General features: G+C 40.4%; 1 protein-coding gene across 1 annotated transcript in view; it reads left to right on the forward strand.

Annotated features, from left to right (window-relative positions):
- The window catches only part of LOC145535720 (uncharacterized), a 57,374-nt gene extending 45,824 nt beyond the window's left edge, over positions 1 to 11,550 (forward strand). The window contains exon 5 of the mRNA XM_081564082.1: positions 7,332 to 11,550. Within this exon, the coding sequence (XP_081420208.1) occupies positions 7,332 to 7,370 (39 nt within the window). The 3' untranslated portion in view covers positions 7,371 to 11,550. The remainder of the gene's footprint in view (positions 1 to 7,331) is intronic.
- The last annotated feature ends 1,331 nt before the right edge of the window (positions 11,551 to 12,881 follow it).

Consider the following 12,881-nt stretch of genomic DNA (forward strand, 5'->3'; position numbering starts at 1 on the left):
GGTTTACAAGAATGAGAAATGAAGGGAGAGAAAGGATTTATATGGACATTGAATTCAAGAATTGCCTCAGGCTTTTGCATGGCCCCTTAATCTCAGTTGAGGGTGTCTTCTGTCTTTTATGTCTTCTAGTTTTGGCTAGGGACAGGTGTTTTAAGTATTGTCCCTCAGGTAGAATCACTGTTTCCAATTCATTCTGAAGTACTATAAATGCTTATTCTGTAAAATTCAGAGATTGACTGTTTTCCAATCTCATCTAGGTTTAGAGCTTTGGAAATAGGTTAGTAAGTAGCATGATTCAGTCTTCATTTTGACATATAAGCTCCCCTCCATGAGTTTAATCCTTTAAAAAAAATCACATTAGTGATGTTTGAAACAGCTTTCCTAAAATGAAACTTCAGAAGGGAATGGAACTTGGTGTTTTGGGATTTTTAGAGCTTCTCAGCAGAGAGCAATGGAAAGCCCAGGAACTTAGATGGCAGGAGTGCTTCACAAGGAGGCTACTGAATGGGCCAGGAAATGCTGCAGATAAATGCGATTGGAGAGCAGAAGCCAAACCATGCTGGAGCCGGTAGACTCTTAGCTATTTGGTTTTAACTTAAAATGAAACCTAGGTTTTTTAACTTTAACATTAAAAAAAGGAATCTAGACCATCCTTTCCATTGAGCAGCCTCAGAGTCGTGAAAACAAAGTGGAATGCGTCTGTTCACTCCTTCAAAGTTGTTCTCTGGATCTGATGCACTTTTCAAGTGTGCAGGAGGATGCGAAGTCTTTAATGTTCGTCATCACTAAAGAAAATGGGTGGCCTTGGATTAATTAGATGATGTGGCCCAAAGTAAGAGCTTGAGTAATATGTTGAATGCCTGAATTCATAAACCTTATCTTAAAATTCTGGTATGACAATGAAGCTTGTATCCTGGAAGAAGACATTTCAAGAAAGGAAAGCAAACATTGCTTTATGCAGGAAGTCAAATCATAGTATCTGCTATACAAAGAGATGGTGCCCATTAGAGCTATAAAAGAAGCTCAAGAAACATTTATATAGAGTGATGGATGATAGCTACATTAAGAGAGATGTCTCTGATCATGGAAGAAAACAGGGTGAAATCAATTCACTAGTGGAAGCAAATCATATGTATTGTACTAAACACTATTTTATAAGATGTAGGTTCTTCTTTTGTTTCCAATTACATAACTTAAAAAAAAAGCATTGAAGTATACTTGATTTACACTGTTGTGTTAGTTTCAGGTGTGCAGCAGAGTGATTCAGGCATACATACATACATACACACACACACACATATTCAGGTTATTTTCCATTATAGGTTATTACAAGATTTTGAAAATTGTTCCCTATATTATATGGTAAATCCTTGTTGCTGAGGTTCTTAATAAAACATTTATCAATGGTTTTTCGCTCTCAAAGAGTGTTTTTTAAAACTTTATTTAGAACTAATTTTACATTTGCAGAAGAGTGGCAAAAACAGTATAGAGAGGTTCCATAGCCCCATCACCCAGCTTCCTCAATCTTCCACGAACTGTTATCAAGACTGGGAAATGAACATTGGTACAAAACTTCTAACTAAACTCCAGGCTTCCCTTCACATTTCAACCAGTTTTTCCATGTATGTCCTTCTTCTGTTCCAGGATCCCATCCAGAATCCCACAGTGCTTTTAAGTCATCTTGTCTCCTTTATAGTCTCCAATCTGAGACAGTTCCTCAGTTCAAAGAATATTTATGAAAAATATTTCTCTAGGGATGTGGCTGTTGTAAAATACATTTGATTATATGGGAGATCCTTCTAGTCAAAACTATGGTTTTTCCAGTAGTCATGTATGGATGTGAGAGTTGGACTATAAAGAAAGCTGAGCACCAAAGAATTGATGCTTTTGAACTGTGGTGTTGGAGAAGACTCTTGAGAATCCCTTGGACTGCAAGGAGATCCAACCAGTCCATCCTAAAGGAGATCAGTCCTGGGTGTTCGTTGGAAGGACTGATGTTGAAGCTGAAACTCCAATACTTTGGCCACCTCATGCGAAGAGTTGACTCATTGGAAAAGACCCTAATGCTGGGAAGGATTGGGGGCAGGAGGAGAAGGGGATGACAGAGGATGAGATAGTTGGATGGCATCACCAACTCAATGGACATGAGTTTGAGTAAGCTCTGGGAGTTGGTGACGGATAAGGAGGCCTGGTGTGCTGCAGTCCATGAGGTCGCAAAGAGTCGGACACGACTGAGCGACTGAACTGAACTGAACTGAAACAATTGAAAGGGGCTCCCCTAGTAGCTAAGCTGGTAAAGAATCCACCTGCAATGCAGGAGACCCCGGTTCAATTCCTGGATCAGGAAGATCCACTGGAGAAGGAATAGGCTACCCACTCCAGTATTCTTGGGCTTCCCTGGTGGCTCAGCTGGTAAAGAATCTCTCTGCAATGAGAGAGACCTGGGTTCAATCCCTGGGTTGGGAAGATGCCCTGGAGAAGGGAATGGCACCCCACTCCCGTATTCTGGCCTGGAGAAGTCCATGGACTATATGTAGTCAATGGGGTCACAAAGAGTGGACACAACTGAGTGACTTTCACCTTCACTTTCAAAAAATTACAAGGTAGTTATAAAAGAATTTTCACTAGAAGTATTTATCTTGCTTATACATTTCATCCCCCCTCCAGTCTTTTAAAATATCTTTTTATAGATTTATTTGCAAAATGCTTTACAAGTTTTACTTGTTCTGCAAAGTAGTGAGAAGCAGGGAGTAATTTTTGACAGTTTTCTCATTTTATTTAAAAGGAAACTGAGCCATAGGGGAGTTTGTATTGTATTTGAAAGCTGAGAATAACAAATTGAGGAGACACAGTTCGAACTTTATTTCATTTGTTTATGGCTTCGTTAGCCAGAATACTGCCTTTTGCACTGTCTGAGCACCCCCTTGAATGTGATGACTGACATGAATTCCGGTTGACCTCAAAGCAACAAAAAGACCCAGAATTTCCATAGAAGCTATACTCTTTTCCTTTACTGCTGTTTCATATTCACCTTTCCCAAATCAACTCCCAGTTTGGTGTTGCTGTATAAAATGAAACTGCCTTCTAAACAAAGGGGCCTCCTTTGGCCAACAGAATCACCTTACTCAGAAAACTATCATTGGGTTGACATGGGACTAAGAGAAGGATGAATGTGCTATGGTTCCAAGATGCAAAAAGGTCTTTGGAGCTGAGGTCCACCCCTAGAATAGCCAAGCTGCAGAGCATCATGGGGCTTTGGGAAGCCGGGATGTCTGCTTTCCCAGAATGCTTCACTTGATGGAGAGATGCAAATGTATTGCTTTCCCATGAATTGTTTAAGTGAATGTTCCATATATTTTTTCCCTTGTACATATTAATTTCTGCCTTTATCTGTGTGCTTTGTTAAAGTTATTTGAGAGTTCAACGAAACACAAAATAGAATTGCCAGCCTTTAAAGCAACCCAGGGAAGTAGATAAATCAGTCTTTCAAGTTTCTCACCCAGTATTATGAACCCTCTGCCTTTTTCTCCTTTGATTGCCTAGACCCCAAGCAATCCAGCTGGGCCGCTGAAGAGGAGAGGAGGGGGTGGAGAGGCCCTTTAAATTTCCTTTCATCTGGTGTCCTCTTTGCTGACAGAAATAAATTAGCATGTCATATGTTAATATACTAGTGGCTGTTAGCTACATTATTCCTTTCTGGTAAAATCAGTGCAGTTCAGTTCAGTCACTCAGTCGTGTCCGACTCTTTGCAATCCCATGAACTGCAGCAGGCCAGGCCTCCCTGTCCATCACGAACTCCCGGAGTTTACTCAAACTCATGTCCATTGACAGTGTTGGTGATGCCATCCAACCATCTCATCCTCTGTCGTCCCCTTCTCCTCCTGCCTTCAATCATTCCCACAGTCAGGGTCTTTTCCAATGAGTCAGTTATTCGCATCAAGTGGCCAAAGTGTTGGAGTTTCAGCTTCACCATCAGTCCTTCCAATGAACACCTAGGACTGATCTCCTTTAGGATGGACTGGTTGGATCTTCTTGCAGTCCAAAGGACTCTCAAGAGTCTTCTCCAATACCACAATTCAAAACCATCAATTCTTTGCCACTCAGCTTGCTTTTTGGTCCAACTTTCACATCCATACATGACTACTGGAAAAACCATATCTTTGACTAGATAGACCTTTGTTGGCAAAGTAATGTCTCTGCTTTTTAATATGCTGTCTAAAACCTAACCAAAGCCTCGGGGACATAAACACTGAAGGCCGAGGACTTACCAGTACAGGCTTGTGAACATTCTAGTAAGTGAGGATTTTGGCCCTGTTCAGTTGCTACCCCATGCTGGTTAGCCCTGTCAGTGTCTTAATCACATGAGAAGCATGCAAAGTAAATCTTAGAAAAACTACTAATTATAAATATGTTCTCCTGGAACACAGGAAGCAAGCATTTTTAAGCCTGTGAATGAAAGGAGGCTTTCCAAATGAATCCATTTATACAGTGGACTAGACCATATTATGTCTTGTGAATTAAGAACTATGTGAACATATTCTGAAAAATATGAGAGAAATAAAGAATTTATTTGTCCAGCTATCTCTGTCAAGAAGGTTTTTTTCCTATATGTTCATTTGAGACTGGACCCTTAAATAGTTTTTTCATTAAAAATAATTTTTATGCTAGTATTTAGCAAAGTTGCGATTATTTTCCATGAGCCTCCATATTTTATTTTGACAACATGAGTTTAGCATCAGGCATTTTAAGCAACATTTTGGCTTCCTTTGTGTATTTCTTCCCTTAAAATAAGTGGAAAAAAATCTTACCACTTCTTTCTTTTGTAATTAAAAATTTCTTTGTGCTTTTAGGAGAATGCTTTCAAAATGGTAGGAGTTAGACATTTTATGCGTGGTGTTAAGGTCCAAAGAAATGAGTTGGAGTGAAAAAAGAGGACTTCATGTTCCCATTAGAAATATCGAGAGTTGATGTTTCGCTTCACAGACATTGTACAAATCTACTTCTTCCTAAATCGATTTTCTTTTAGTAACTCTCAACATAGGTGCTTGTTGACCTTTGGCTACAATAATAGTTCTCCAGTTTTAAGAAATGGACTTGTATGATTACAAACCAAGAACACTTTAAGTGGTTATAGTACAGGGCTGTTGTAATGAGTAAAACTGTTCAGCCGTTCCCTAGCTTGGTCATTATTATGTGCTTTAGAAATCCTTATTCTGTGAGTGAGTGCTCTCTGCTTTTTCAGTCTGTACAGTTATTAGTGTTTGATAAATATAAAATTTTCTATACCTACATTGAGCTCTTAGAGCGTGCAGTATTATCAAATTTAAGGTCTATGAAGGATTTTTTACAGTGCTTAATGAATATTAAGGTATTCTCTGTATTGGAACTTATGAAAAATCCATTTTTCTTCATATACTCTAAATAGCCCATGCTTTTAAACCAGGCTGGTTTTGGCTATACCTTGCTTTTATGACTTGTCCCCCGTTACCAAGAATGGTACAAAATGAGACCTGTGCTGGTATGTTAACTTGATTATAAGTTGTATGTATAACAAAAAATCTCACATGACAGAGGATGAGACGGTTGGATGGCATCACCGACTCAATAAACATGAGCTTGAGTAGGGACAGGGAAGCCTGGCGTACTGCAGTCCATGGGGTCACAAAGAGTCGGACACGACTGAGTGACTAAACTGAACTGATCACAAAAAATGGATGTTTCTTCCATCATCAGTACTAAATGAGAGCCCTCTTTCAAGGTGTTTGTTTTTTGTGGGGTTGTTTTGGTCAGCAGCTTGTGCTCCTTGTTGTTCAGTCGCTCAGTTGTGTCCGACTCGTTGCGACCTCATGGACTGCAGCATGCCAGGCCTCCCTTTCCTTCACCATCTCCCCGAGCTTGCTCAAACTCATGTCCGTTGAGTCCGTGATGCATCCAACCATCTCGTCCTCTGTCATTCCCTTCTCCTCCTCCTGCCTTCAGTCATTCTCAGCATCAGGGTCTTTTCTAATGAGTCAGCTCTTCGTATCAGGTGGCCAAAGTTTTGGAGCTTCAGCATCATTCCTTCTAATGAATATACAAAATTGATTTCCTTTAGGATTGACTGGTTTGATCTCCTTGCTGTCCAAAGGACTCAAGAGTCTACTCCAACACCACAGTTCAAAAGCATCAATTCTTTGGCATTCAGCCTTCTTTATGGACCAACTCTTACATCCATACATGACTACTGGAAAAAACCATAGCTTTGACTGACTTGCACTCCTAGCTATGGGCTAAGCAAGGGTTTTGAGATTAGTATGCTGCACTGGGTCCTCAGTAAGCTATTGATTCAATACTGTGCTCATCTTTTGTGTTCTAACAACCACATACTTAGCAAGAGTGTTCCCAGCCTATAAGTGGATATATTTTATATTAAGATAGGCCTTAGCTAATAGTGGCTCAGCCTGTAAAGAATGTGTCTGCAATGCAGGAGACCTGGATTTGATCCCTGGGTCGGGAAGATTCTCTGGAGAAAGGAATGGCAACCCACTCCAGTATTCTTGCATAGAGAATTCCATGGACAGAGGAGCCTGGCAGGCTACAGTCCATGGAGTTGCAAAGTCAGACATGACTGCACAGTTAACATTTTCACTTTCTTTCTTTTTTTTTTTTTTTAATAAATGTCTTTATTTTAGTTGGGGGCTAATTACTTTACAATATTGTAATGGTTTTTGCCATACATTGACATGAATCAGCCATGGGTTTACATGTGTTCCCCATCCTGAACCTCCCTCCCACCTCCCTCCCCATCCCATCCCTCTGGGTCATCCCATTGCCCCAGCCCTGAGCATTTGTCTCATGCATCGAACCTGGAATGGTGTTGTTTCGCATATGATAATATACATGTTTCAATGCTATTGTCCCAGAACGTCCCACCCTCATCTTCTCCCTCAGAGTCCATAAGACTGTTCTATGCATCTGTGTCTCTTATTCTGTCTCGCATATAGGGTTATCGTTACCACTTTCACACACACTACTTAATGTGAGAGATGTTTTTGACATTTGGGACATGGGTTTATGGAAATTAGATTAAAAGAAAAAGGAGATGATGTAGTCTATCTAGTTTTAGGATAAACAGAGTGTCTGTAAAGTTTTCCTTTAAGCCTGTGTTAACTCATTGTGTTCTTTTTTAAACTCTAGTCCCTCCTTGGGAACCCCATCTTAAAAGGTAAGCATATTTAGTAATAAAATTCCTGGCCTAGATGGAAGTACTAATGATTGCTGTTTTCAGAAGAGAAGCATAGTGTTTTAAAATGAGCTAGATCCATCCTTCCCTGCTTTTTTTTTTTGAACAGATGGAGAAACTGAGTCCTAAAAGGTTGCAATATCCTTGAAGTTATGCAAAGAACTAAAATAGCATATGGCTTATCTAGGAGGTAAAGATGGGAATCGCTTCTGCTTGATTGGCACCCTCTTGAAGAGAAATACTTTTGCTCAGCTTGGTGAGTATTGACCTTCTGATTACATCACTTACGATTTTTTTTTTTAAATGTTAAACCTATATTGAAAAAATACATATCTTGCTTTTAAAATGGAAGCTCTCGGCAGCATTTAGATCAATCTGTATGTTATGGTTTAGGCCAAATTAACCAGCCAATTTCAGAGCTGTTTTTTGGAAAGCTTCGGTATACATTCATTAGAAATTTCTGTCAAATCACAGCTTGTAGAAGTTATTTCCAAATGTCCTTTTACTTACTGGTTAAATGAAGGCTGCTTCTCTGAGGAAGAGGTCATATGCTCCTTATTGGGACCAGCCATCCTTCCCTGGTGCTCCCTATGCTTGTCTACCTGTCACCTGCTCTCAAGCATCACGCTCCCTGTGTACTTACTGATAGTATCCTTTCCGGTGCCCCTCTGTTCCCAAGCACCTGCACTCCCTCCTTGAGGCCACAGCACCTGGGGGTTCAGGGACAGGTGGAGAACCCCACTGGGCACCTCTGTCCTCCCATCTACCACTAAAGAGCTACAGTGAGCAGATCACCAGACTGGAAAGCTTTCCTGGGGTTCCACTCTGCACTCAGGGTAGAGAATTCTTGCAGTAATGAGTGATGGAGTCATTCTTTGGGGAGAAATTCAGAAAGTGACATGGATGATACATACCTCTACTTGGGTTCTGTGTTTGAGGTCAAAGAAGACTGTGAGAAACCTTCTTATACTCTCTCATAGGTCTTCATTTGTTAAAACAGCTGTTATGTGCTAGGTTCTGAAATAATATGGCCAGATTTAATCTTTACAGTGATACTGTGAGGGAGAGATTATTGGCCTTATTTTAAATATGCTGCTGCTGCTGCTAAGTCGCTTCAGTCGTGTCCGACTCTGTGCGACCCCCTAGATGGCAGCCCACCAGGCTCCCCCGTCCCTGGGATTCTCCAGGCAAGAATACTGGAGTGGGCTGCCATCTCCTTCTCCAGTGCATGAAAGGGAGAAGTGAAAGTGAAGTTGCTCAGTTGTGTCTGACTCCTAGCTACCCCATGGACTGTAGCCCACCAGGCTCCTCTGTCCATGGGATTTTCCAGGCAAGAGTACTGGACTAGGGTGCCATGGCCATAGATATTGGGGTTTCCCAGGTGGCGCTAGTGGTAAAGAACCCGCTTGTCAATTCAGGGGACATAAGAGATGTGGGTTGGATCCCTGGGTCAGGAAAATCCCCTAGAGGAGAGCATGGCAATCTACTCCAATATTCTTGCCTCCTGGACAAAGGAGCTGGCTGGCTACAGTCCATAGGGTCCCAAAGAGTCAGACATGACTGAAGTGACTTAACACGCATGTACACGTAGATACTTAAGAGCAGCATTCAAATTATTTGCCTCAAATCACATACATTGTAAACAATAAAAGGTATCCTCACATGTTTGATTTCACCAAATCATACCAAGAAAAAAAATAACAAAATGGATGTTTGGTTTGGTATTTCCTCCCTTCCTTGTATATCAGTCTGAATAACAAAATAGTGACTTTTCAGGGCATATAGTTTTAGTTTGACAGAATTTGTGTCTAAATATTAATACTGTCTCTTTATTCCAAAAAGCATGTTTTTTTGCTGTCCCATTATATGTCAGACTCTGTACTAGGTGCTCTGGATACAGCAGTGAACATATATCAAAATAAGGGATATTTTTTTGTCAAGTCCTGAGATTAAAAACAGGAAGCTTTGTGTGTGTTTCATCTTGTCCTTTCTTCTATCAAGGCATTGAAACATAGAGCCCAAGATTAGTCGTCATCATTTTTCCATTGATTCACAGAATTACTGAACTAACAAGGTACTCCTGAGGTTACTTCACCAGCTCCTGAGGTGTGAGGGAAATGTGAACTAAACCATTCAATTATTAATAACTTTCAAGGAGGGAGATTCCATTAAGCCTTTGTGGTAGTTCCCGCTTTAGACTTTTACAGCCTGTTGTGATGATGATAAATTATTTCTGCCCCATAAGAGTTGGCAGGTATGAATCTGAGTTTTTAAGGTGAATACAGTAAGAAATTTTTAAAAATCTTAAATTCTATACCTTTAACCAAAATAAACACCTTTAGACATTTTGGGATGATGAGCAGAGAGCCCAGATGCATGGTCACATACCTGTTTGTCTATAGCTATGTCCTGAATCCTACGCATTCTGAGATAAAATGAGAAGCTTTGTGACTGTCTGACAGTTCCTCCTGCTTTTCTGTCAGAAACTATGTGTTCTGTTTACCTCACTTCTCAATCTGGTATAGATGGTTCTGGAAACATCTCTTTTAGTAGTTATCTTTGCCACTTCATAGGTAAGTTGACCTTTTTTTTGCTTCCAGAAGGCTCTATGCTTCATGTAGAATTGTATACCTATTTCAATCCTTATCATTATGGTTAAAAGACCGCCTGATACAATAGAATTCTCAGTTCATGGACTATAGCCTTGAGTCTGTTTTATTAAACTCTCTCATGTGGTAACTTACAGTGTGCAAAGCTTCAGTGATGGCCACTTTTCACCTCAAGTCTCCTATTCCATGATTTTGTTTATCCCTTGAAAGTACGAGGGAAAACCAGAGACCCTTTAAATCCTTTCACCATGAGAGCACCAGTTGTAGGGGAAACATCTCCCCAAAGTGTAACTTGTTAAACTTTCATAAAAGTTTCCCATTTAAAATGTCACGTTGATCAGATTCTGAGATAAAACTAGAAGCTTTATCTGTGCACGTTTCATCTTGTTCTTTCTTCATCAGCAAGCTGTTGGAATAGATTCCTACAGTCATTCATTCTCTACCCTGCAGAACTATCCAGTTTACTGAGTAGAGGGCTCCTGCTCTCTGGAGTATGTCATGCTGGTGCATGTTTCAGGGCCTTGGTGGCTGTGGTGCTACCTCCTTTGCAGTATCTGGGCCATGCTTGGCTTGAATTACCTTACAGTGGCTCTATCATCCTGGTCCAAGAAAGGACTCATAGCAAGAACCGTTATTCCTTTCAATGTCCAGCTTTTTGTCTAGCTCCTTAGTATGCTAAATGTGTCATTCTTCTCCATGTACCTGTATAAGATTGTGCTTCACATTAGGGACAAAAGCAGTCTGGATTGCAGACTTAAACAACATGCAGTTTCACTCAATCAGTGAAAGATCACATTTGATCAGTCACTTCAGCCCTGTCCAACTCTGCGACCCTATGGACTATATATAGCCCCCTAGGCTCCTCTGTCCATGGGATTCTCCAGGTTGAGTATACTGGAGTGGGTTGCCATGCCCTCCTCCAGGGGATCTTCCCAATCCAGGAATCAAACTCACATCTTTTATGTCTCATACATTGGCAGGTGGATTCTTTACCACTAGCGCCACCTGGGAAGCCCTCATATTTGATAATTTCCTAGTTTTTCAAGGTGAAACTTTTCCATTGAGATCACTGTGACAGTTGTGCTGATGGTGGTGAGTTTGTATTTTGGGAAAACTTTTGAGTTAATATATTTATACTTATTATGTTGTTTCTTATTAATTTAATGCTCATTTTCATTTTAGTTACCTGTGTAATTATTGAATATCTAGACTCCCCACTGAAGTTCAAATTCCATGATGACGGGAACTGTCGTCACATTGCCTCATATATATATAACAGTTGTACAGTCAATACTTGTTTTTATGTGTAGGGTAAAAAACACTGGTGGGAACCTGGAATTTGGGCCCCAATCCCATTTTTGCCTCAACAGTGTAGGCGACCTTGGGCCAGCTACTTCCTATAACTGGACTGCAGTCTCTTCATCTGTGAAATAAGGCCATAGGAAGGGGGATTCATGTGGTCACTTTCAGCTTTATGAGTCTCAGTGTGTGAGTCTGACTAAATGGAGGAAAAATTGCAGCCAGTCCGTTGAATGCCACAACTTTTCTTTCCAAACCCCAGCTGACTCCATTGAAGTGCCCTGCCCTGGGCTGGGAAGGGCTGGCCCAGGGCCTTCCTCAGGAGCCCAGGCCAGAACCCGTCACGTCCTTTGGGACATCTGGGAGCAGTGTTTTCCACACTTTTCCTGTTGTAGCCCCGTTCTCCTCAAAATAATAAAAGAATTAAAAGACTTCTGCTTCTTTGTGGGCAGAAGCCATGTCGACCTTCACCTTTGCCTGGCTGTTTGCTGCAGGTAAGATGGAGGAATCCCAGGAGGTGGTTCAGTGGGCAGTTGCTCTGGTGGGAGAGGAGGGTGGAGACACTGGCCTTCCCCTGCTGACTGGACTTAGAATTGACCTCAGCCTCCACTCCCACGTCCCACCCCCTGCCCCACCTCCAGCACCACAGTTTCTAGCCACCTCATAACACTTCAGATCCTCTGCCTGGCCAGGTAATAGGGATTCAGATGACTGTAGTAAGTACAGTGGTGTGTGACAGACCAGTCTGAGAAGCTAGGAGCCTGAAATTTACCATATCAAAACCCCTCCCCTGAGCCCCCTATACATTCCCCCTTCCCTTCCCCCTATCTGATTTACTGCCAAGAAGATTGGAGACAATCTTCTCTGTGACAATCTGGAAAATCCTGGATCAAATTGTCTCTTCTCTAATGCAAGGGGAATCAAATTTGAGAATTCAACAAGAAATTATACCAATTCCTGAAAAAAAAAAAAAAAAAAACTATAGCCTACCAAATCTCATCTGAGATGAAATCAATAATCTGAGTAGTTCTGTAATCATTAATAAAACTGGATTCATAGTTTAAAACATGCTGAAAAAGAAATCTCCAGGCTCAGGTGGTTCTGCTGGTAAATTCTAACAAACATTTGAGGAAGAAATAGCACCAATTTTAGACAATCTCTTTCAGAAGAGGGAAAAGTTCCCAGTTTGTTTTATGAGGCCAGCATCACTCTGATACCAAAAATGGTAAAAAGAACAAAACAAAGACAAAACCACAGACCCATATACCTCAAGAACATAGATTAGAAAAAAACATAAAAAATATTAACAATATTAGTTATCAAATTTATATGTTTAGAATTGTTCATAATATTTCCTTATTATCCTTTTAATGTCAGTGAGAATGATGTGATATTCCCTCTTTCATTCCTGATGTTAGTAAGTTGTGTTGTTTTTTCCTTTGTCAGTCTTGCTAGAGGCTTAATGATTTTATTGATATTTTCAAATAACCAGTGTATGTTTTCATTGATTTTTCTTTCTTTCCTTTCTTTGCCTTTTTTTCCCTTTCAGTTTCATTTATTTCAGCTCTTTGTCGTTTCCTTGCTTTGGGTGAATTTTGCTCTTTACTTTCTTGTTTCTCTATGTGGAAGCTTAGATTATTGATTAGAGACCTCTCATTTTTCTAATATAACTATTTGTTATAAATTTCCCTGTAAGCATTTTAACTGCATCACACACATTTTGATATCTTGTATTTTTTATTTTTTTGGTC

The sequence above is a fragment of the Giraffa tippelskirchi genome, chromosome X (genome assembly GCF_054371585.1).
Source record: "Giraffa tippelskirchi isolate mGirTip1 chromosome X, T2T-mGirTip1v1.2.pri, whole genome shotgun sequence".
Taxonomy (NCBI): Eukaryota; Metazoa; Chordata; class Mammalia; order Artiodactyla; family Giraffidae; genus Giraffa; species Giraffa tippelskirchi.